We start from the raw sequence: 25,184 nt of genomic DNA on the forward strand, positions 1-25,184 counted from the left end.
AAGCAGGCCAAACCCACTAACTCTCCGATTGGCAGCAGCAGGACTCCTTTTAATGTGACCATCTGGAAGACATTTGAAAGAAAGTTCTAGCAATGTCATTCAATGCACTAGTGGCTTCATAAAAACAGGGCTGTGTTTAAAATGTAATGCACAAAGGCCCTGTTGTTACTGCTTTATCATGTTATGGGTGTAAAAAATTCTAAAGTGACAGGCTGTAATTCAATAAAGAGCTGTGACAGATTCAGCATCTGTTCACTGGGATTGGTAATCAGGAAGTTCCTCTAGTGCTCAAGGGCTGTACTTATTCATTTCCATCTCGTTTGCAGTGTAATTTACTACTGAAGTGATGTGCCTGTTTATTTTAAGCGTTATGGCAGTTTGAAGAAATTGTGAACTAACTGCAGATTTATTGAAAGGAATAGTATTTGAGTCGGTCTCTTCTTCAGGGAATTGCTCTTCGGGAAGTTTTGTTGTAATAAAGACCTACATTGTTTTGGTTCAAACTCTAGATTGATGCAACCCCTATGTATGTTGCTAGACTGGCAGAAACTATTGTGACTCATAGCACATGCGAGTACAGGCGTCAGGTTTATACTTGGGGTTTGGAGAAAACATTGAAAGTAATCTCTTTAAAAGACTTGCTTTTACACAACAAAATGTTGTGTATTTTCTGTATTCAATGTGGATTCGTCATTTATTCTAATTAGCATTTAATAATAAAAACAATAAGATACAGAGTAGATTTAATTATGTTCTATTTTCATACAGTTTAGAATATTAAAACAAATACATATGCTCTGCTTCTTATGCGAGGCTCCAAACGGTTTCCAGGTAAACTATGAAAGTTCTCTATGTGGCTGCTGGCTGTGAACACATAAACAAGGTGGGTCAATTGCAGCACACCAGTGATTTAGTCCACATGAAGTGGACTAGAAAATCTTGCAAATCTGTACTGTTAATCCTGATTGATCCCGGTAATTGGTTTAACTGATCGGAACAAGTGGAACAAGTTAGACTGATAATGAGGACTAACCTACAGCTATGGCCAAAAGTTTTGCATCACCCTGTATAATTAACACATTTTGCTTCATAAAGCCACATGAAACCTGCTGAATAATGTTACATTAATATGTTAAAGAACTTAATAACATAAGAAAGTTTACAAACGAGAGGAGGCCATTCAGCCCATCTTGCTCGTTTGGTTGTTAGTAGCTTATTGATCCCAGAATCTCATCAAGCAGTTTCTTGAAGGATCCCGGGTGTCAGGTTCAACAACATTACTGGGGAGTTGGTTCCAGACCCTCACAATTCTCTGTGTAAAAGTGTCTCCTGATTTCTGTTCTGAATGCGCCTTTATCTGATCTCCATTTGTGACCCCTGGTCCTTGTTTCTTTTTTTAGGTGAAAAAAGTCCCCTGGGTCGACATTGTCTATACCATGATTCGGGGGTCCAAAATCAACCACATTTTGGTGTTTGGTGTTTGGTGTAAATCGGAGATGGTAGGGTGTTAAATACATTGTTTTTTGGATGATTTGTCATGGAATGACCCCATACTGAACAAATGGCTTTATAATCTATAATGGCTAGCTTCACCTTTGAAACCTTGTCAGTTTACTATCTTCCCTTACCAGTAGAAGGATCGTAGAAGTGGACGTCGTTCACCAAGACCTTATCGAAAAGGATTGTTCCAGCATCCACCTGTGGGTATGTCAGAGCTGCTGAAAATGAAACCTTTGGTAGCGATGCATCTAAACCAGGAAGACCTGGGGACAATCAAATAAATGAAGAAAAAGAACCATGAAAAATACAGGTACAGTAATATTGTTGTAGGAGAACATCCGTCTTAACATTGAATTCAGACCACCCAATATATGGTAGGAGACTACTTTAATTCAGAACCAATGGTTTGACTGTGACAGATTTAGCATAGTTTGGGAATCACATACAAGCACTGTTTTGGCAAGATGGCAATGGAATACAGGTATGACCTATACAAATCTGTCATGCGCAGACTAAATTCGAGAGTAACTGAAATGTGTGCTGCATGTTTCTTTTGTTTTAAGACCTTACACATTATTAAGAACATAAGAAGAACATAAAGTACAAACGAGAGGAGGCTATTCAGACCATCTTGCTCGTTTGGTTGTTAGTAGCTTATTGATCCCAGAATCTCATCAAGCAGCTTCTTGAAGGATTCCAGGGTATCAGCTTCAACAACATTACTGGGAAGTTGGTTCCAGACCCTCACAATTCTCTGTGTAAAAAAGTGCCTCTATTTTCTGTTCTGAATGTCACTTTATCTAATCTCCATTTGTGACCCCTGGTCCTTGTTTCTTTTTTCAGGTCAAAAAAGTCCCCTGGGTCGACATTGTCTATACCTTTTAGGATTTTGAATACTTGAATCAGATCACCGCGTAGTCTCCTTTGTTCAAGACTGAATAGATTCAATTCTTTTAGCCTGTCTGCATACGACATGCCTTTCAAACCCGGATAACTCTGGTTGCTCTTCTTTGCACTCTTTCTAGAGCAGCAATATCCTTTTTGTAACAGGGTGACTAGAACTGAACACAATATTCTAGGTGAGGTCTTACTAATGCATTGTAAAGTTTTAACATTTCTTCCCTTGATTTAAATTCAACACTTCTCACAATATATCCGAGCATTTTATTGGCCTTTTTTATAGATTCCCCACATTGTCTAGATGAAGACATTTCTGAGTCAACATAAACTCCAAGGTCTTTTTCATAGATTCCTTCTTCAATTTCAGAATCCCCCATATGATATTTATAATGCACATTTTTATTGCCTGCGTGCAATACTTTACACTTTTCTCTATTAAATGTCATTTGCCATGTGTCTGCCCAGTTCTGAATGCTGTCTAGATCATTTTGAATGACCTTTGCTGCTTCAACAGTGTTTGCCACTCCTCCTATTTTTGTGTCGTCTGCAAATTTAACAAGTTTGCTTACTATACCAGAATCTAAGTCATGAATGTAGATTAGGAATAGCAGAGGACCTAATACTGTTCCCTGTGGTACACCACTGGTTACCTCGCTCCATTTTGAGGTTTCTCCTCTAATTAGTACTTTCTGTTTTCTACATGTTAACCACTTCCTAATCCATGTGCATGCATTTCCTTGAATCCCTACTGCGTTCAGTTTGAGAATTAATCTTTTATGTGGGACTTTGTCAAAAGCTTTCTGGAAATCTAAATAAACCATGTTGTATGCTTTGCAATTATCCATTGTCAATGTTGCATCCTCAAAGTGAAAAATAAAATCTCCAAATTGTTCTAAATTTATTACAAATACAAAACAGAAAATAATTGATTGCATAAGTATTCACCCCCTTGAGTCAATATTTGGTAGAGGCAGCTTTGGCAGCAATTACAGCCATGAGTCTATTTGGATAAGTCTCTACCAGCTTTGCACATCTGGACACTGCAATTTTTGCCCATTCTTTGCAAAATTGCTCAAGCTCCGTGAAGTTGGATGGAGACCTTTGGTGAACAGCAATTTTCAACTCTTTCCACATATTCTCAATTGGATTGAGGTCCGGGCTTTGACTGGGCCACTCCATGACATTGACCTTTTTGTTATTAAGCCACCCCAGTGTGGCTTTGGCTGTATGTTTGGGGTCATTGTCCTGCTGGAAGATGAATCTTCTCCCAAACCCAGGTCTCTTGCAGACTTCAGCAGGTTTTCCTCCAGGGTTTCTCTGTACTTTGCTGCATCCATTTTGCCCTCTATCTTCATGAGCTTTCCAGGCCCTGACGCAGAGAAGCATCCCCATAGCATGATGCTGCCACCACCATGCTTCATGGTAGGGATGGTGTTCTCAGGATGATGTGCGGTGTTAGGCTTGCGCCAAACATAGCGCTTAGCGTTGAGGCCAAAAAGCTCTATTTTGGTCTCATCAGACCATAGAATCTTCTTCCACTTGGTCTCAGAGTCTCCCACATGCCTTCTGGCAAACTCTAGCCGAGATTTGATGTGAGTTTTTTTCAACAATGGCTTTCTTTTTGCCACTCTCCCATAAAGGCCAGTTTTGTGAAGCACCCGGGCTATTGTTGCCGTATGCACAGTGTCTCCCAGCTCAGCCGTGGAAGACTGTAACTCATTTAGGGTTGCCATAGGCCTCTTGGTGGCCTCCCTGACTAGTGCCCTCGCCCGGATACTTTTTTGAGGACGGTCTGTTCTAGACAGATTCACAGTTGTGCCATATTCTCTCCATTTCTTAATAATGGACTTTACTGTGCTCCGGGGGCTATTCAATGCCTTGGAAATGTTCTTATATCCTACCCCTGATTGGTGCTTTTGAAGAACCTTATTCCGGATTTGCTTTGAATGTTCCTTCGTCTTCATGATGTTGTTTTTGTTAGGAAATGTACTAACCAACTGTGGGACCTCCCAGAGACAGGTGTATTTAACCTGAAATCATGTGAAATGCCTTAATTGAACACAGGTGGACTCCATTCAACTAATTATGTGACTTCTAAAGACCACTGGTTGCACCAGAGCTTAGGTGTGTCATAGCAAAGGGGGGTGAATACTTATGCATTCAATTATTTTCTGTTTTATATTTGTAATTAATTTGGAACAATTTGTAGATTTTATTTTTCACTTTGACATTATGGACTTTTTTTGTGTTGATCAGTGGCAGAAACTCCTAATTAAATCCATTTTGATTTCATGTTGTAACACAATAAAATGTGGAAAAGTCCAAGGGGGGTGAATACTTTTGAGAGCCACTGTAATAGAAGTCAGGCTTATTGGTCTGTAGTTTCCTGTTTCGGTTTTGTCTCCCTTTTTGTGGATCGGTATTACATTTGCAATTTTCCAGTCTGTCGGTACAACCCCTGTGTCAAGAGACTGTTGCATGATCTTGGTTAGCGGTTTGTAAATAACTTCTTTCATTTCTTTGAGTACTATTGGGAGGATCTCATCCGGCCCAGGATGAGATCCTGTATTCCACTGCCAGCAATATTACAATTGCCCCATTCAACTAAAGTTTATAGACTCATATCTTGTACATTGATGGAAAAATATAGTAGGACCTTTATCTGAATAAATGCTTCGGAAAGACTAGGCAATAATAACGATCGTTGGACAAAACATACCTTGTTCGCCTCTGATACCTGAAAGAATACAACAATTAAGTTATTTTAATACACAACATAGCTATCCATCCATGTAATATTTCATAATCAATACTTGAAAATATAGTAGCCATCTGGTATGTCTTTAATATACCATTTACCAATATACATTACCAATCTGTAGTACCAAAGATATCACACAGTGCTTTCTCATTATTAATTCACAAAATCAGGTAAATCATTGTTAGGCCATGTTGACTGTGTAATTATACATGTACTATACAGTAAATGGGTTATTTAAAAAAAAAATAAAGCTTTGAAAATATGGCACAGTACAGTGCTCCCTCGAAGGGCAGTTAATTGGTAAACTGTCCTTACAAAGTAAAGGTATAGTACTGTACATACAAATGAAAGCTTTGTACATAGGCCCACAGCTTAGTGAACATAGGACAATCACTCAGCATTGGTGACGGTACATTGAATATTGGGGAAAGCGTAAGATTATTATTATTATTTTTTTTTAAATCATGATGTATACATTTTAGATCTGATCAGTTGTAAATGTAATGCTGAAGACATACATACTGATTCAAATAAACTTAACCCTAATAATCTTGTGTATCTTTATGTCCCTTTGTGAGGCAATTTGAAGTATTATGTGCACTCTCATTTGATTTTAAATCTACTTAAACTGCCATTGAGAAATGTAAACACATTATTTATACAGTGTCCATTTTAGGACATCCTCAGACATCACTCCTTCCTGTGTCAGGAATCAGCCCTGCTCGAGTCAGGTATCAGGCATCAGGTCTCCTTGAGTCAGTTGTCAGGCATTGACTCGAGGAGGGGCGATTCCTGACATGGGAAGGAGTAATGGCTGAGGATGTCCTAAAATGGACCGTATATTTAGATTACCTGGGGGTCCCATTGGTCCTTGTTCTCCTGGTCTGCCTGTGGCTCCATCCCTGCCTGGGGGCCCTTGTGGTCCAGGGGGTCCTTGGAAACCTCTCTCTCCCTGGGGGCCTAATGGACCTGGAAGTCCTACACCATGACACAACAATGTCAATAAAAAATAGAATGCTCTGTAGCTGTATGCACAGATAACCAGGTCAGAGCAAATGTGTTCAGAGATCACCTGTCTAGCCGTACCACCTGATGTTTGCAGAGAACGACTTGGACTGTTACCTGTCTAGATTGCATCTAGCCATGATAGCAATCTAGTTTCCATCTTCTCAATTATGAACTATTTAATTGTTAATCATAAACTGCTCTTGTTCAGCAGACTCAACACAGACAAATACATAATTAACTTAGAACATTTTAAACAAAATAAATGTTTCAAAATAGCTGCATGCTTCCTTTAAAAGAGACCATTACTTATATTGATCAATTCAATTTTACAGTTTTGCTGTTATAAATGAACCCATGTAAAAGACTCTCATTAATCCAGAACCTGGTCATCTGAATTGATCTTTAATCCAAACAATGATACTATAATGAAATTCATGTTGATACAAAAAAACATATGCTTGTATTTTCCAAAGGTGTATTAAAAACATAACTACAAAGCATTTTTTCAATGATTTTAAGATTTTGATCTGTAATCAACAAACCAGTAATTTGAATAACAAATGGGCCAGATTACTAAGTCTCTACTCTAGTATATTTAGCTCTTGTATAAAAAATGCTTTTCTGTAAAATTCACTGAAGTTGGTTAGTGATGCTTGAGTCATATTAAATTAAATATGATTTTCTTAGGGTACTGTGATAGGGGAGACCTGTGTTGGCGCATTCATGATTCTGCAGGGGGTGGTCGGGAGTCCTGTGGGATCCGCCTGCCAATTATGGCAATGACACAGAGATTGGGTGAGAGTGTGTCAGGTCTCTCTCTCTCTCTCTCTCTCGCTCTCTCTCGCTCTCTCTCTCTCTCTGTGGTTGGGAGGTTGATCTTGGGGGGTCGATTGACCAATAGAAATGACGCTTTGCTATTCCTTCACTTTTGCCCTTTAAGAGACATGACATTGGGAACTGGGTTCATAAACCTGGAGTAAACAAAACAAGAACACCAGTGTCTGGAACGAGAAAAGGGCAAGCAATCCCGGCTGAGGAAGGCAGCCGCTATAAAGAATTTAAGAATTTATTATGTACCCGAGTGGGGCGTTGGCAGTATAGTTGGGGAAGTCTGGGCAACCCTGTGAGTGACAGTGAGGGAATAACAAAGTGTCATGGAAACTCAAACTGCACCGGATAGCGGAGGCTGTAGGATTCAGCACCTTTTATTTGTAGTTTTGTATTGTGTTTTATTTTCCTTTTTTCTTTTGCCTTCTGTTTTGAACCTTATTTTCAGCACCCGTGTGTGTGTGTGTGTGTGTGTGTGTATGATAATCTGTCTTGGAAAAGAAACTTACCATTGTTGGTATTTTTCCTCTACGGTACAAGGGTAAACAAAAATTGAATATCGGTGAAGTGGTATCAAAGAAACTTTCTAACTCCCGTGTGTTCAGTGAACCCCCACACCTAACTGAAATGCTCTGAATATCAAGCCTAATAATAGATATGATGCAGATTAAACTTTATTGGGAAATAAAAATAAAAATCTCTACCTCACCAAATTGATCAAACCTAACCTAACCTAAAAAGTGCCCACCCAGTATAAGATTATATATGTATATACTCTTGTATTCAAATGGTGTCTCCATATTCCTGAAACTGCAAATCAGTACTAATTCTATGCTAAAATTGTAAGTGCAAACATTTTACTGAATGTCAGGAACTATGCAGTCTTTCCTTTGGGGGCAAAGTGCTGTATAGATAATGGACTGGGGCAAAGTCATTAGGATATAATGGATGGACTGGATTGATACGACTATACATACCCATAACGTCCTGAAGGGTAAAGTCCTGGAACTCCTTGAATAAGGTGAGCATAGAGGAGTTCAAGAAGTTTAGTCGTTGATTAATTCCATCCAGCTGTGTGTTCTGAATGGTGTCCAAGTAGCCACTGTGGGTAATCACTGTGCTATTCAACCTATGCACACAGTTCCAGAGGCTGGACACATGCTTGTTCAGGCCATCCTTAATTCTTTCCAAGCTGCCTGATACTGTGTCAAACTTTCCGCAAAGGTTCTCCATCTTGGAAATCCTCTTTTCCAGTCCATCAGATGAGTGTTTACACTCACCCATTTCTACCATGAAGTTGTTACCAAACCGATGGATCTCCCTACTGACATGGTCGAACCTGCCTTTGCTGTCCTCAATGTGCTCATTCACCTCCTGCTGGATTTTGTTGATTTCAGAGATGATTTTGTCCTTAGTGGTGCCCAGGTCATGGATAACACTAATGTGCTTCTGCACTGTATGTTCAAGGCCCTTGAGTGTGTCATTAATGGAGTTGAATGTCAGAATGACCTCTGAAAGCTCTCCTTGAATAGACTTCAAGTTGACGCTGGATGTCCCGCCGATAACACTGTGTCCATCTAAAGGTTTCTGCTGGTTTAGATCATCCCCTCCTACCTGGCCTCCCTCTGGCCTCTTCAAGACTACCTTACATTGTCCGCTGCATTTTTCTACTTCTTCCTTTAGTTTCCCGACTTCTTCCTGTAGGTTTGAGCATATTTGGGCACAAGTTGTGTCCCCAGAATCCACTCTGGTACGTATGTTATTCAGATCCATAGCCAGCTTATCTAAGTAGTCTTCTGTCTCATTCCGCAGAGAAACTAGTTGGTTTTTCACAGAGCTGTAAATGGTAAGACTTGTTAAGGTATTGTAATCTAGTTCTTTCTCAAGGTTCTCTATGTTAGTAACAATCCTATTGAAATGTTCACCATTGTGTCCTATCAAGGTCTTCAGTTTCTGTACATCATGGCCAATATCTACCACTGTGTTCTTCAGTAAATCGCCAGAGATTGAGAGGTTCTTTATCTTGTTTCCAAAGTTTTTAATCTCTTCTTCATTTACAATGACCTTCCACTCCAATTTATTCACTACATCTGACATTTTAGAGTCATCAACTTCTGGATGTGGAGGACCACTGCTGACACAGATTTTAGCACAACTGTTAACTGCTGAAGTCAATTGATTCTCCATGTCAGATGTAAGGATGAAGACTTTGTCAAGGCCTTTGCCATGGTCAACAATTCTGTCCTTTAAGCTGTTCACATTTTGAACTATGTTAGATATTTTGGCTCCATTTTCATCAAACCTATCATTAAACTCATTTCTCAAGTCATTTATCTCCTTATGGAAATAACCCTTTAGCTCGGTTTGGACAAAGAGACAATGCTCTTCTGTATTCCTCTCTGTGATGTTTAGACGACTTTCCAAGTCTTCCAGAAGGGCACTTGTTTTCTCTTCTCTATTCAAAATGTCCTCCTTCTCAATCTCGGCCAACTCATTGTCTAGCCGCCCATTCAAAACATTGTAAGCCTCAGAGACAGAATATAGCTTCCTCTCAATGTCACTGACTTTATGTTCAATTTGGTCCACTTGGGCACAGCAGTCCCTTGAAGGCTGGTTGGATGAACTTGACACATGTTTCTGCACAATCTCCATCACCTGCTTGTTCCGCTGGTCCACAGAGTTAATGAGTTTCTCTAGCCCCCGGATCCTGTCTCTGTCTTCCTCCTGCTGCTTCCTCAAGTCCTCCACTTGCAATTGGCAGCCAGAGCAATACTGCTGGAGCCTTTTTTCCAAGTCTCTCACAATTTCTTCCTTCAGGTCGGTGAGTTTTTGGTTCATTTTAGTGTCTGAATGTTCAATGAAGTTTTCACCCCCTTCACCATGAGATTTGTTGTTCAGGTAGTTCAGCTCTTTATCATGGACCTGGATACGGTTGTCAAGATGCTGTATCATTTTCTGAATGTCACTGAGGGTTTCCTTCATCTCTGGGTGTGCAGCGTCAGCTGGCTGCTTGCCATTGAGGGCTGTCACTAGGGTCTTGCGGATCTCCTCATGAAACTTTTCATTCATCCCTCGCAGGGTGGACTGGAGATCATGAAGTTCTTTGGTCAGACTCTGGACATTGCCTTCTAAGTGTTTCACCTTGTCGGAGTCATGCCTTCCTGTAAAGAAGTACAGTTTTTTTATTTAAAGCACTAAGAGTTTTTTGCCAATGTTTTTTGTTTATGTTCATCATTAACTGTCTTTGAGAAAGTACACTGTAACAAACTCAACTCAAAATAATTTAATTACCTGATCACAATTATATTCCCACCTGCAATAAGCCATATATTAAAAGGTAAGATAGTAATCCTTACAATAAATATGCAATGAGCCAAAGTAATAGAAATACTGGATAACAATAAAACTGGTAGAGCAATAAGATAGATAAGTGAAAAAATATAAATCACATCCCACAATTTCAGAAAGTTGGCCCAAAAAGTAACAATCCAGTTTGAGTCCTTGATTGCCAAATGGACCAATTGATCAGTACCAAAAAAAAAAAGAAACCAAACTGTCCAAAAATGTCCCCTGGCTTAAACTGTTCATTCACAGGGCATAATAAAAAAAATAAACCAATAAACTGGGGCTTCTGTCTAGTTGAACCCTAATGAAATAAAAAAAAAGCTATTTGACCAGATCACAAAGGTATATAACCAATCCGGGTGATTAAGGAAAAAAACACAAAAAGAAAATATATAAAGTTGTTTTTCAAAAAAAGTAATCCAGCTGCAGAAAGAGAGTAAATTGGTTAGATCTCACCCAGTGTTCAGGAAATGATACAGCAGCAAAATCACCCTGGTTTGGAAATGTCCATCCAACAAACAATTTCCCAATGGAGATGTAGCTTGGACGAATAATCCTTGTAAATCCCAGGGTAAAATAGGAACGGCTTGATGAGACAATTAACCCATAACCCCACATCTCATAGATAACCCACTCTCATGCCTCCAATTCTATATAAATGTTCATTTAAAGTTCAATGTCCTATAAACAGCCTTATTAGGTTAACTTCCTCCTGTTTATCCCCTCCATACCATCCTTCCCACAAACTGACTTTACTTTGTGATTTATATAATTTACGCCCTTTTTTCCCTACTCTACATATTCTGCCATTCATCCACTATGTTTTCTATTATTTATAATACTCCCTTAACCCATAATGAACATCCATACCCACATTGACTTTCTTCACTGCCATTTTTGCTAACCCATCTGCCCTCTCATTCCCCTCTATTCCTATATGCACTGGAATCCACACAAAAACCACATACAATCCTAAATACACACATTCTGACACTAGATACATTACTTCCTGTACTAAATCCCTTCTATCCCCCTTTCCTTCATTCTTAATTGCCTGTAGCCCTGATAACGAATCTGAAAAAGTTACTGCTCTCTCTACCTTAACCTCTATAATCCATTGTAATGCCAAAATAATCTGTATTACTTCAGCCATCATAATAGACACATTATCTGTAATACGTACACATTTTCCTACCTCAAACTCTGGAATGTAATAAGCTGCTCCAACCCTACCATTATCTGTATTTTTAGACCCATGTGTAAAAATCTTACAGTAATTTTCCCATACATGGTTTACCCATTTCCCTGCCAGTTTACAGAAAACCCATCTCTCCTCCTTTTCTTTAACATTTAATAAATACAGATCACTCACTGGATTTTTAAAACATTGACTGATGACAGAGTTTATATTTTTTAGTCTCACCCTTCAACATCTTTCAACGTTACCTGCTCCTCAATATCTTAATTCTTACTCCTAAACTTTTATCACACTCATTCCTTTTCCTCATCAATACCTCATACTCCCAACAGGACTGAAAAATCCTTTGAACATGATTTCCATCTCCTCCATTCATTATCTTAGCCCAATACCTAATTCTTCCTTCTTAAAAAGAGAGGCATTTCCCTAGCAACTACTTGCAATGCCGCAACTGGTGATGAACATAGCGCTCCACTGCATACTCTCAGAGCCCTAGCTTGTACCACATCCACTTTTCCCAGCTCCTTACTAGCTGCTTCCTCATATACCATACATCCATAATCCAGTATAGGCCTGATCAGCGCTCTGTAGATCATTGACAGAGTGTTCATACTTGCTCCCCATGAGTTCCCCTCAATTATTTTGTCTATCTGCTGAGTCCATTTCAACTTCTCATCCAACAACACCCCCAGAAATTTAAACACTGGTACTACCTTTAACATCATCCCATCAAACTAAATTCTAATGTCTTCTGTTTTCTCCTTACAAGCGAAAATTACCCCTTCTGTTTTTGATTTTGAAAACTTTCCCCCCCATTTTTTGCCCATAAATGTATTTTCTTCAATTTCCCATTGAGCACTTTAATCCCACTTTTTAAATTCCTGTGTCTACTCCAAACCACACAGTCATCTGCATACATTAAAATGTCCTTATCTTCAACAGATTTTCGCAAGTCATTTATCATAATATTAAAAATAAGCGGACTCAACACTTCCTTGAGGAACTCCATTCTCAATCTCTACTACTTCTGATAGACAATTTCCTATTTTAACCCGCATTTTCCTATTTTTCCCCAAAACGTTTTTTAAACCACCTAAACATTTTCCCTACTATCACTAAATTATAGCTGACACCCTGGGATCCTTCAAGAAGCTGCATGATGAGATTCTGGGATCAATAAGCTACTAACAACCAAACGAGCAAGATGGGCTGAATGGCCTCCTCTCATTTGTAAACGTTGTTATGTTCTTATGTTCTTAAAAATGTGCATTATAAATATCATATACTGAAATTGAAGAAGGAATCTATGAAAATGACCTAGGAGTTTATGTTGACTCAGCAATGTCTTAATCTAGACAATGTGGGGAAGCTATAAAAAAGACCAACAAGATGCTCGGGTATATTGTGAGGTGTTGAATTTAAATCAAGGGAAGTAATGTTAAAACTTTACAATGCATTAGTAAGACCTCACCTAGAATATTGTGTTCAGTTCTGGTCACCTCGTTACAAAAAAGGATATTGCTGCTCTAGAGAGTGCAAAGAAGAGCAACCAGAATTATCCCGGGTTTAAAAGGCATGTCGTATGCAGACAGGCTAAAAGAATTGAATCTATTCAGTCTTGAACAAAGAAGAGTACCCAGTGATCTGATTAAGCTACTAACAAACAAACGAGCAAGATGGGCTGAACGGCTTCCTCTCATTTCTTATGTTCTTATAAAACTTGAGATGTACTTTCTTTTGCATGTTCCAATAAAATTAATTTACTCATCTTAAATTTAGTGTGTAGTTAAAAGTTATAAATGGGACTATTTTATTGGCATAAGGATATTTAATAAAAAAAACTAATATTTTTTGCCATAAACATGATTTATGCTTTTTTCTTCAAATCCACTGTTTGACCTGGATTATAAATGCAACAAGGCCCTTCAGTAGAAGGAATTTTGGCTGTGTTTTTTTTGAGAGGTTTTGTCGTGTTCTCTTTGAGTTCTGGATTGCATTATTGTGTATGACCCTGGACTGTTTGGATATCCCTGTTGGCTGTTTTGACCCTATTTTGGATGACTACCTGATTGTTTACGAACTCTGGATTAACATTATGACTCTGATTATTGGACTTCCCTTGAAAATAAACACGCAGGTAACATCCTGTTTAAAATAAACTTACACTTGTTGTGTCTATTGTGTTGTCCCATATATATATATATATATATATATATATATATATATATATATATATATATATGTTTGTGTGACTGAGCTGTTGAGTGGCATGTGGGTGGTGACGTCACGGACCAGGAGCAGAAACCAAAGCAATGAATGTCGGGTGAAACTGCAGTGCTACGGCGCTCAGTGTTTTATTAAATAATAAACAAACAAAAGATTTAAACAAAACAAACACCACAAACAAAAGGGGACGTTGGCCAAACAAACAGAAATAGCAGTTGTTTAGGTTTTAAATCTCTCTCCTTGCTCGCTCTCCCATACTCTCCTCTGTACACTCTCCTCGAGCGCAGATAGCTGCAGGCTTTTATATTCTGGCGAAGGGGTTAACTAGCTGTTAATTATCTTATTACCCCTTGGCCATAGTCTGCACGAGTTTAATAAGGATGCGTGACGGTCATCTAGTTAAATAATCAGTAGCTGATCAGTCATGCATCGTCACAAGGTTTTTAAAATACAAAACAATAACAAATAACAAATCGGCTTTTGCAGTAATATAAACATAAATCATAATATAAAATAAATAATAAACAAAGGGGCGGGACACTCCGCCACAGTATATACAGTACTGTGCAAAAGTTTTAGGCAGGTGTGAAAAATGCTGTAAAGTAAGAATGCTTTCAAAAATAGACATGTTAATAGATTATATTTATCAATTAACTAAATGCAAAGTGAGTGAACAGAAGAAAAATCTAAATCAAATCCATATTTGGTGTGACCACCCTTTGCCTTCAAAACAGCATCAATTCTTCTAGGTACACTTGCACAAAGTCAGGGATTTTGTAGGCATATAGTCAGGTGTATGATTAAACAATTATACCAAACAGGTGCTAATGATCATCAATTCAATATGTAGGTTGAAACACAATCATTAACTGAAACAGAAACAGCTGTGTAGGAGGAATAAAACTGGGTGAGGAACAGCCAAACCCAGCTAACAAGGTGAGGTTGCTGAAGACAGTTTACTGTCAAAAGTCATACACCATGGCAAGACTGAGCACAGCAACAAGACACAAGGTAGTTATACTGCATCAGCAAGGTCTCTCCCAGGCAGAAATTTCAAGGCAGACAGGGGTTTCCAGATGTGCTGTCCAAGCTCTTTTGAGGAAGCACAAAGAAACGGGCAACGTTGAGGACCGTAGACGCAGTGGTCGGCCAAGGAAACTTACTGCAGCAGATGAAAGACACATCATGCTTACTTCCCTTCGCAATCGGAAGATGTCCAGCAGTGCCATCAGCTCAGAATTGGCAGAAAACAGTGGGACCCTGGTACACCCATCTACTGTCCGGAGAAGTCTGGTCAGAAGTGGCCTTCATGGAAGACTTGCGGCCAAAAAGCCATACCTCCGACGTGGAAACAAGGCCAAGCGACTCAACTATGCACGAAAACACAGGAACTGGGGTGCAGAAAAATGGCAGCAGGTGCTCTGGACTGATGAGTCAAAATGTGAAATATTTGGCTGTAGCAGAAGGCAGTTTGTTCGCCGAAGGGCTGGAGAGCGGTACACGAATGAGTGTCTGCAGGCAACAGTGAAGCATGGTGGAGGTTCCTTGCAAGTTTGGGGCTGCATTTCTGCAAATGGAGTTGGGGATTTGGTCAGAATTAATGGTCTCCTCAATGCTGAGAAGTACAGGAGATACTTATCCATCATGCAGTACCATCAGGGAGGCATCTGATTGGCCCCGAATTTATTCTGCAGCATGACAACGACCCCAAACATACAGCGAAAGTCATTAAGAACTATCTTCAGCGTAAAGAAGAACAAGGAGTCCTGGAAGTGATGGTATGGCCCCCACAGAGCCCTGATCTCAACATCATCGAGTCTGTCTGGGATTACATGAAGAGAGAGAAGCAACTGAGGCTGCCTAAATCCACAGAAGAACTGTGGTTAGTTCTCCAAGATGTTTGGGCCAACCTACCTGCCGAGTTCCTTCAAAAACTGTGTGCAAGTGTACCTAGAAGAATTGATGCTGTTTTGAAGGCAAAGGGTGGTGTAACAGGGGAGATCTGTGCTGACTCGTCTGGCGTGTTCATAGTGCTGCAGGGAGAGGGCAGCAGCTCGTCAATATCCGCCTGTCAGGCATGGCGGTGACACGGAGAGGGGGGAGAGTGGGTGTGCGAACTTTCCTTCTCTCCGAGTGGCTGGGAGGCGGGTCTTGGGAGAATTGCTGACCCTATAAGTTTTATTCTGCTGTTCCCTCAGGTCTGCCCACGGAGATGTAACCGGCGTGCGGAAGCGCTGGAGGACAATTAGCCGGGAGGAAAAATCCCAGCAAGAAAGAGAAATAATAAAAGACAGAAACCAAAGCACTAGCGGCAGCGGGGAGAACTCTTGGGCAGACCCCGATAAAGTGTATAGCAGGCTGAGGGAGCTGCTAGAGTAGGACGGAGACCCGGACCGTGCGGGTAGCGACGGTCGGGGTGAAGCTGCCGAGCGCAGCACTCTTTATTTTGTAGTTTTGTTTACTGTGTTTTGTTTTCCCTGTTCCTTTCGCCTTTTGATTAGTGTTTTGTTTTGTGTTAACTTCTGTACCCTGTACCGCTCTGGTATAGTTGTGGCTCTGTCGCTACCATAGCTGGTACGGCAAGCCACAGACAACAGCGCCCTCTGCGGGCTGAACCAAAAATCAGCTTCTAATAAAACTGGGCACCTGTGCGGTGTTTTCAGACTCATCTCTCTGTGTCCTGTGTCAGTGAATTACCCACCACCCTTCCACACGTGGTGTCAGAAGTGGGATTCACTGGCACTGCCCCCTTCAAGCAGTGCGCAACAGCATGGACGCCTCCCAGTTTGCGGAGATGATGAATCTCCTGCGCCAGACCCTGACGGCAGCGGTGCAAGGGGCGGCTAGACCGGCGGGACCTGACCCCCGGTTGATGAGACCCACCAAGATGACGGCAGAGGATCGACCCGAAGCCTACCTGGAGGTGTTCGAGGCGCTGGCGACCTCTGCCGGGTGGGATCAGGCCCAATGGGCCAGTTACCTCTTGCCCCAGTTAACGGGGGAGGCGCAGGCAGCAGCGAGGACGCTGTCGCCCGACCGGATGATGGACTACCCCACACTAAAAGCTACCATCCTGAATCGCGTGGGGGCCACACCGGAGGGCTATCGGAGGAGGTTTCGAGAGGAGCGCTTCCCGCCCGAGGAGCACCCCAGAACCATTGCCCATCGCCTGAACGAGTACGCCATGGGGTGGTTGAGGCCGGATGCGACCACGAAAGCCAGGCTGGTGGAGGTGATTGTGGTGGAGCGCTTTCTGGAGTGTCTAGCTCCGGAACCACGGCTGTGGGTACAGCGGCAGGCACCCGCCACCCTGGATCAGGCGGTCGCACTGGCAGAGCAGTACCGGGCAGCCGAACCAACGCCAGCCAGGCTGCCGGGGAGAAGCACTGCGGCATCATCTGCCCCACCGGCCCCGGATAGGGCGAAGGGACTGGGGGGAAGGGGTGTACAAGGTTTTGGACGGGGGGGGGGGCTGTGCGAGCTCCCGGCCCGGGGACCGGGGCAGCGTGGGGTTCCCCGCGGGCTGCTGCGGGGTCGGACCGGGGTCTCGCACGGTTTCCTTACCGTCGAGCCCCTTTGATGGCTCCGGTGTTTCCACCTCTTGCCGAGGCTCCAGGGCGAGAAACTAGCCCACTGCGGTGTTGGACGTGCCGGGAGGTGGGACACCTCGCGCGGGATTGCCCCGTGATGGAGTGTGACCTCAGCCGACCAGGTAAGCCTGTTCAATTACCTCAGTCACTTCAGCAGACGGGTTTTGTTATTCCTGTGACAGTGGATGGTACAAAAACCCAGGCGCTCCTGGATTCAGGGTGTGGTCAGTCCCTAATACAGGATAGCCTAATCTCACTGGGGCATAAACGATTATTGGGACAGGTGCATATTAAATGTATTCATGGGGATGTACGCTCCTACCCTAAAATAAGTGTGAATATAACGATTGGCCAGCAGGGGACGCAGGTGCATGTAGGGTTATGTCCTCGATTGCCAGTACCAGTAGTTCTGGGGCGGGACTGTGGGCAGTTTAAGGATTGGTTAGCTGCTCTGACAGCCCCGCCCACCCTATTGGCCAAGAAGGAGGAAGTAATTGGAGAGATCTTCCCCTTCTGTGACCCGAATTTGTTTTGCCATAGATTTAGACCCCGAAAAACTAAACGGGAACGTCGGGCCGCTAAGAATGAGGGCTGGCGATGGAAGGAGTCCGAGAGGTTTCAGGTGGGGGCGGTTGGTGAAGAGTCGGGGGGGGAGGCTGCGGAGCCAGCACGGGGGTCTGGCTCGGCTGCCTCCGCTCCGGACCGACCCGACCCCGAGCTGGAAGCCATGGGAGCTGATTTTTTAGCTCGTTCCCGTGACTTCCGACTCGAGCAAGGGCGTGACAACGTGCTGGGCAGGCTCTTTGACCAAGCAGCGGTGGTTAATGGTCGGGTGGTCGAGCCCAGACGCGCCGCCACGTACCCTCACTTTGAAATTAATCGAGACCTGCTGTACCGTGTTGACAAATTACCCCAGACGGGGGAGGTGCGTCATCAGTTGCTCATTCCTCAACCCTTTAAGGAGGATTTGTTGCAGCTTGCTCACGCTATTCCCCTGTCTGGTCACTTAGGTAGGGACAAAACCAAAGCGAGGCTTGTGACACGGTTCTATTGGCTGGGGCTGGATGGTGACGTCAGACGGTTTTGTGAACGGTGTGGGGAGTGTCAGAAAGCTAGCCCTAGAGCCATCCCACGAGCACCACTGGTGCCGTTGCCCCTAGTGGAAGCTCCGTTTGAGCGTATTGGGATGGACATAGTCGGGCCATTGGAAAGGAGTGCGGCGGGATACACACACCTATTGGTCATTTTGGATTACGCGACGCGTTATCCAGAGGCCATTCCCCTCCGATCTATGTCCGCTAAGTCTGTTGCCAACAAGCTCGTGAAGGTTTTCTCCCGGGTGGGGATCCCCAGGGAGATACTGACCGACCAAGGCACCAACTTTATGTCCCGGCTAATCCGCGGAACATGTAAGCTTTTGGGGATTAAGACCATTAGGACCTCGGTGTTTCATCCTCAGACCGATGGTCTTGTGGAGCGCTTTAATAAGACCCTTAAGAGCATGTTGCGCAGATTTATTAGCAGTGATGTGCGTTACTGGGACCAGCTGATTCCTCCCCTTCTCTTTGCGATCAGAGAGGTACCCCAGGCTTCCACGGGATTTTCGCCATTCGAGCTGCTGTATGGGCGAAGACCCCGGGGTGTGCTCGATCTGGTCAGAGAGATGTGGGAGGAACAGCAGGATAATTCGACTAATGCAGTCCGGTATGTGTTGGACCTGCGCAAACGTCTGGAATCTGTTGGGAAATGGGCGCAGGATAATTTGCAGCAGGCACAACACAGACAGGAGACCCAATACAATAGAGGAGCCCGGTTGCGCACATTTCAGCCGGGGGATAAAGTGCTTCTATTATTACCCAGTTCTGAGTCAAAACTCCTGGCTAAGTGGCAAGGACCCTTTGAGGTTACACGCCGGGTTGGGGCGGTGGATTATGAGATCTGCCAGCCGGAGCGACGGAGAGAGAAACACATTTATCATGTTAACCTCCTGAAGCCCTGGCTGCAACCGGAGGCATTGGTAGTGGCGCAGGCAGATGACGTCACCGACCTGGGACCTGATCTTTCTGTGTTGGCGAAAACAGGGTCGGTACAGATTGCAGAGAATCTGACACCTACACAGAAATGTCAGGCTCGGGCGCTGGTGACGGAATTTCCTGATGTGTTTTCTCCCGTCCCGGGGCAGACTCGGGTAGCCCATCATCACATTGAAGTTGAGCCGGGGGCGCTAGTTCGCCAGAGGCCATACCGTGTACCTGAACGTAAAAGACAGGTAATAAAAACAGAGATTGATGAAATGCTGAGACTGGGGGTAATAGAAGAGTCCCAAAGTGACTGGAATAGTCCAATTGTTTTAGTGGATAAGCCGGACGGGTCAACTCGATTTTGCATTGACTTCAGGCGAGTTAATGAAAAATCGAAGTTTGACGCTTATCCCATGCCCCGGGTAGATGAATTGCTGGAGCGTCTAGGCACGGCTCATTTTATGACGACACTGGATTTAACGAAGGGGTACTGGCAGATACCCCTGACCCCGGAATCCAGAGAGAGGACGGCGTTTTCGACTCCCTTCGGATTATACCAATTTAGGACCATGCCCTTTGGGTTGCACGGAGCACCAGCCACTTTCCAGCGGATGATGGATCGCATTTTGCGGCCCCATCAGCAGTACGCCGCTGCTTACATAGATGACGTGGTTATCCACAGTGAGGATTGGCCGAGTCATCTGTGTAAGGTAGCGGCAGTATTGCAATCCTTGCGGGAGGCTGGGCTCACTGCTAACCCAAAGAAATGTGCCATTGGGAAGAGTGAGTCGGAGTATTTGGGGTATCGAGTAGGGGGTGGCCAGATCAGACCGCTGATTGCTAAGGTGAAAGCCTTGGCTGACTGGCCGGTCCCTACAACCAAAACCCAGGTGCGCTCTTTCTTGGGACTAGCGGGCTATTATAGGAAGTTCATCCCGAGCTTCGCCACGCTCGCTGCTCCCTTGACAGACCTCACCCGGAAGGCTGCCCCAAATACGGTTCAGTGGACGGAGCCGTGCCAGAGGGCCTTTCTCGCTTTGAAGCGGAGGTTGTGTAGCAAGCCAGTGCTATGCAGCCCGGATTTCGGTAAGAGGTTTACCCTGCAGACGGATGCGTCAGAGACAGGTCTCGGGGCAGTGTTGTCCCAGGAGGTGCGGGGAAGCGAGCACCCGGTCCTGTATATCAGCAGGAAACTCCTTCCCCGCGAAAAGAACTATAGTACCATCGAGAAGGAGTGTCTCGCGGTAAAATGGGCAGTCGAGTCACTCCGGTACTACCTCCTGGGGCGACACTTCACCCTGGTTACAGATCATGCCCCCTTGGCATGGCTTCACCGGATGAAGGATAACAACGCCAGCATCACGCGGTGGTACTTGGCCCTGCAGCCCTATGTCTTCAGGGTTGTCCACCGAGCAGGAAAGCTGCATCAAAACGCAGATTTTTTCTCTCGGGAAGGCATGGGGGTGTAGGATTTTCGAATGGACCGGTGGTGCCATTCTAAGGGGGAGGATATGTAACAGGGGAGATCTGTGCTGACTCGTCTGGCGTGTTCATAGTGCTGCAGGGAGAGGGCAGCAGCTCGTCAATATCCGCCTGTCAGGCATGGCGGTGACACGGAGAGGGGGGAGAGTGGGTGTGCGAACTTTCCTTCTCTCCGAGTGGCTGGGAGGCGGGTCTTGGGAGAATTGCTGACCCTATAAGTTTTATTCTGCTGTTCCCTCAGGTCTGCCCACGGAGATGTAACCGGCGTGCGGAAGCGCTGGAGGACAATTAGCCGGGAGGAAAAATCCCAGCAAGAAAGAGAAATAATAAAAGACAGAAACCAAAGCACTAGCGGCAGCGGGGAGAACTCTTGGGCAGACCCCGATAAAGTGTATAGCAGGCTGAGGGAGCTGCTAGAGTAGGACGGAGACCCGGACCGTGCGGGTAGCGACGGTCGGGGTGAAGCTGCCGAGCGCAGCACTCTTTATTTTGTAGTTTTGTTTACTGTGTTTTGTTTTCCCTGTTCCTTTCGCCTTTTGATTAGTGTTTTGTTTTGTGTTAACTTCTGTACCCTGTACCGCTCTGGTATAGTTGTGGCTCTGTCGCTACCATAGCTGGTACGGCAAGCCACAGACAACAGCGCCCTCTGCGGGCTGAACCAAAAATCAGCTTCTAATAAAACTGGGCACCTGTGCGGTGTTTTCAGACTCATCTCTCTGTGTCCTGTGTCAGTGAATTACCCACCACCCTTCCACAGGTGGACACACCAAATATGGATTTGATGTAGATTTTTCTTCTGTTCACTCACTTTGCATTTTGTTAATTGATAAATATAAACTATTAACATGTCTATTTTTGAAAGCATTCTTACTTTACAGCATTTTTTCACACCTGCCTAAAACTTTTGCACAGTACTGTATATATATATATATATATATATATATATATATATATATATATATATATATATATATATAATAACTCTAGCTTTATACCTAACTTCTCTACATAGTTTACTATAATATCAAATGCACATTGAAAATAAATACTCCCTTCTATCTGATAATACACCTCTACCTGGGCACAGCTTGAAATATATTACCTTCTCCTTCCATCTGTACATTCCCAGAGTTGGAGCCCGTCTGTCCTGGACGTATTGGTTTGGGTCGGGGCCTAACTGTGGAGATTTGGGTCCCTTGTGACTGGCCTTCTGTGGGTCCTTCAGCGCAGTCATCTCCTGAGTAGCCATGACAACACTTCCACTCCATCTCCGTAACCATCTTGTAAGCTACTTTGTACCTAGGTCTCATATATGTTCGGTACCTGGTAAGAGAAAGATATGGAAATTTAGAGGCTGATCAGTGTGAGAAGGTACTGTATCATATTTCCTGTCAGACAGAAAGCACCCTCCTTTATTTTATTGCTTGGAGAAGAATCTTAAATGGAGACTGAAGTTTTAGTCATGAAAAAATCCTCATAAAAAGTTACGTATCACAATGGGTTTTTCCTTGTAAAATATAATTATATATGATAAACATGATATAATTAAATATCTGGCTTTGTAATCAAGATTTTTTTTTTTTTAATCTATTAATGTATACCAATACAACTAGAACAAAATCCTGTTTTGTCAAAGCCCATTAAGACAGGCCAGCTGAGACAATGGGCCCGAAAGGGGGTTCATTTTCAGTGGAAACGGCAAAATCTGCAGAATTGTTCCTGTGGTTCTAAATGAATAAGGAGGCTATGTGGTCCAGTGGTTAAAGAAAAGGGCTTGTCCCCGCTTCAGATCCCACCTCAGCCACTGACTCATTGTGTGACCCTGAGCAAGTCACTTAAACTCCTTGTGCTCCGTCTTTCGGGTGAGACGTAGTTGTAAGTGACTCTGCAGCTGATGCACAGTTCACACACCCTAGTCTCTGTAAGTCACCTTGGATAAAGGCGTCTACTAAATAAACAAATAATAATAACTAGCGTTGCGAGCAACTTTACGGCTTCCAAGCAGTTATCGTGAAATTTAAGCGCATTGGTTATTATAAATGAAGCGTTATCATCACAACTGGCTAACTGTGTCAATTTTGGCCCACATATTGGAATTATTGGTTAGTAGGCTATTTAAATTGTATTTGGATGCACACAAAATTCTAAATAGTATGCAGTCATATAGACTTTAAAAATAATGCATTTAAGAGGCTAACATTGTTCTAAATTCTCGATCACTCTTTGTTTGAGTTTGTGTGTGTGTGTGTGTGTGTGAGCGTGTGTGAGCATGTGGTGCCCTATTCTTCATTTTGCAATATAAAATAAAGTCTACAGCATGTATTGGTTTTTGTATATTTTAATGCCACTATCATTTAATGTGCATTTTTTTTAAAGCAATAGAAAGTGATAATAGTGTAACGATTGGCTATCAGGGGTGCCTGGCAAATACGAAATTCACCATATTTAATTGTGACCGAATGGCTACTAGGACATTACATGTGCACGATTTATGAGTAACACCCCTCGAATCCTATGCCGAGGAATTATAAACAGGATAGGGGAGAGAAGAAGCTGGAACAGAACCCAGAGAGACAGTACTGGTTCTTGTATATTTTAATGCCACTATCATTTAATGTGCATTCGTAAAGCAACAGAAAGTGATAATAGTGTAACGATTGGCTATCTGGGGTGCCTGGCTTCATTGCCACATATTCAGAATTTGCGATTGTTGTTTTATCAGTTTAGTCTTAATAATTATAACTATCACTGTAGTTATGAAATAAAAAAAAAACAGACGCCATATCAGTAAAAGGAGTAGTGCATTTTTTTTTTTTTTTTTTTTGGCTTCTGTTCAGCTACGACAGCGTTGTAAAAAAAAATGTGATTACAGAACATTTTTGTACTGCCCGAGAAGACGGTAATTTTTTTCAAATTCTTTGTGTGTATCAGTATTGCCTGCATGTCCATGAGGTTATAAGTAAACAAACAGCATTACGGCTGAGAAGCTGGTAAGCTCGAATTATAATAAAATGTCCGCTTTTTGGGGGGATTCTCCATGAATAACTATGCGATCTTTACAGTTACAATGCTATTTTATTGTGCAAGCGATTGTGAAGCGTTCTGTCTATACATTTGATTACCAAAAATAAATATTTCAAAGAAAGATATGGCCCCAACGTCTCCCCCCCTCCCTTCCCACACGCATCTGTTAAATGGATTACACACGCGGTTTCGTTTCAACAGATTCAGGATTTATGACTGTGTTTGACCACAGTTCAGTCGTAAAAAATAATTATATAACGATTTTTAAGCAAATTATATTCATGTGACTTGTAAAGCTGATGTTTTATGCATTTAATTGATTAGATTGTGTTAGTTTAAAAAGCATAGTGCAGGGTTTTTTTTCGCATGGATGCAGTTGCAACAGTTCTTAAAAAAAATGTTTACTTAGTTTACAGTATGTTTCTGTATACTGTATTATGTATACGTCTAAATATAATCCTTTCCACTGTAGTTACTGTTTTTAAGTTACATGTGTTAGTAAAACTGTACCAGCGAAAAATGGCTGCTTTAGGAATTTTTTTTCTTACCTTACTGAGTTTCCATGTAAACAGCTGCCCCTAGTGGTGGGAATGTGCCATTTCAGGGTAAAATTTGGGCAAACTGGCATGTCACCCATATTGATTGGCTCATGGCGGTCATGTTTGTTGATGTCAGAACTTTTCCTGACTAATTTTTTTAGCGGACAGTAGAAAGATAACGTAGTGTGGACTAGTGGTTAGGGCTCTGGACTCTTGACCTAAGGGTCGTGGGTTCAACCCCAGGTGGTGGACACTGCTGTTGTACCCTTGAGCAAGGTACTTTACCTAGATTGCTCCAGTAAAAACCCAACTGAATAAATGGGTAATTGTATGTAAAAATAATGTGTAAAAAATAATGTAATTGTATGTAAAAATAATATGATATATTGTAACAATTGTAAGTCGCCCTGGATAAGGGCGTCTGCTAAGAAATTAATAACCAAGATTCACATCAGTCGGCAAAAGGGCTCATGAGAAGTTGTTGTTTAAGCGTTTCACGCAAAATCCAACATAGCTGCCACACCATGTGACTGATCAATTTTTCCTTAAGTAGAATCAATCGTGGACATTTGCGCACTATGTACAAACTTTTTCACAGCTGTACTATTTACCGTTCATGAGAAGAAGACTTTTGAATATTGTCCAAACTTTTCATTAAATACAAGATGGCTGCCACATCATGTGACCAAAGGCCGCCATATTGACTACGACACAACATCACATAGTTCTCAACATCTGTGTCAAATTTTGTGCGTTTTGGTG

General features: G+C 42.7%; 1 protein-coding gene across 1 annotated transcript; it reads right to left on the reverse strand.

Moving 5' to 3' along the window:
- Nucleotides 1-763: 763 nt before the first annotated feature.
- LOC117403139 (EMILIN-1-A-like) lies at nt 764-24,475 on the reverse strand (the record flags this gene model as incomplete). The annotated part of the gene is made up of 7 exons (XM_059024784.1): nt 764-864; nt 1,629-1,763; nt 5,120-5,137; nt 6,014-6,139; nt 7,975-10,158; nt 21,962-22,182; nt 24,432-24,475. Coding segments are annotated over 7 exons (2,823 nt in total), but the record flags the coding sequence as incomplete, so codon positions are not given.
- Between the last annotated feature and the right edge of the window lie 709 nt (nt 24,476-25,184).

Source organism: Acipenser ruthenus, chromosome 5 (assembly GCF_902713425.1).
Source record: "Acipenser ruthenus chromosome 5, fAciRut3.2 maternal haplotype, whole genome shotgun sequence".
Taxonomy (NCBI): Eukaryota; Metazoa; Chordata; class Actinopteri; order Acipenseriformes; family Acipenseridae; genus Acipenser; species Acipenser ruthenus.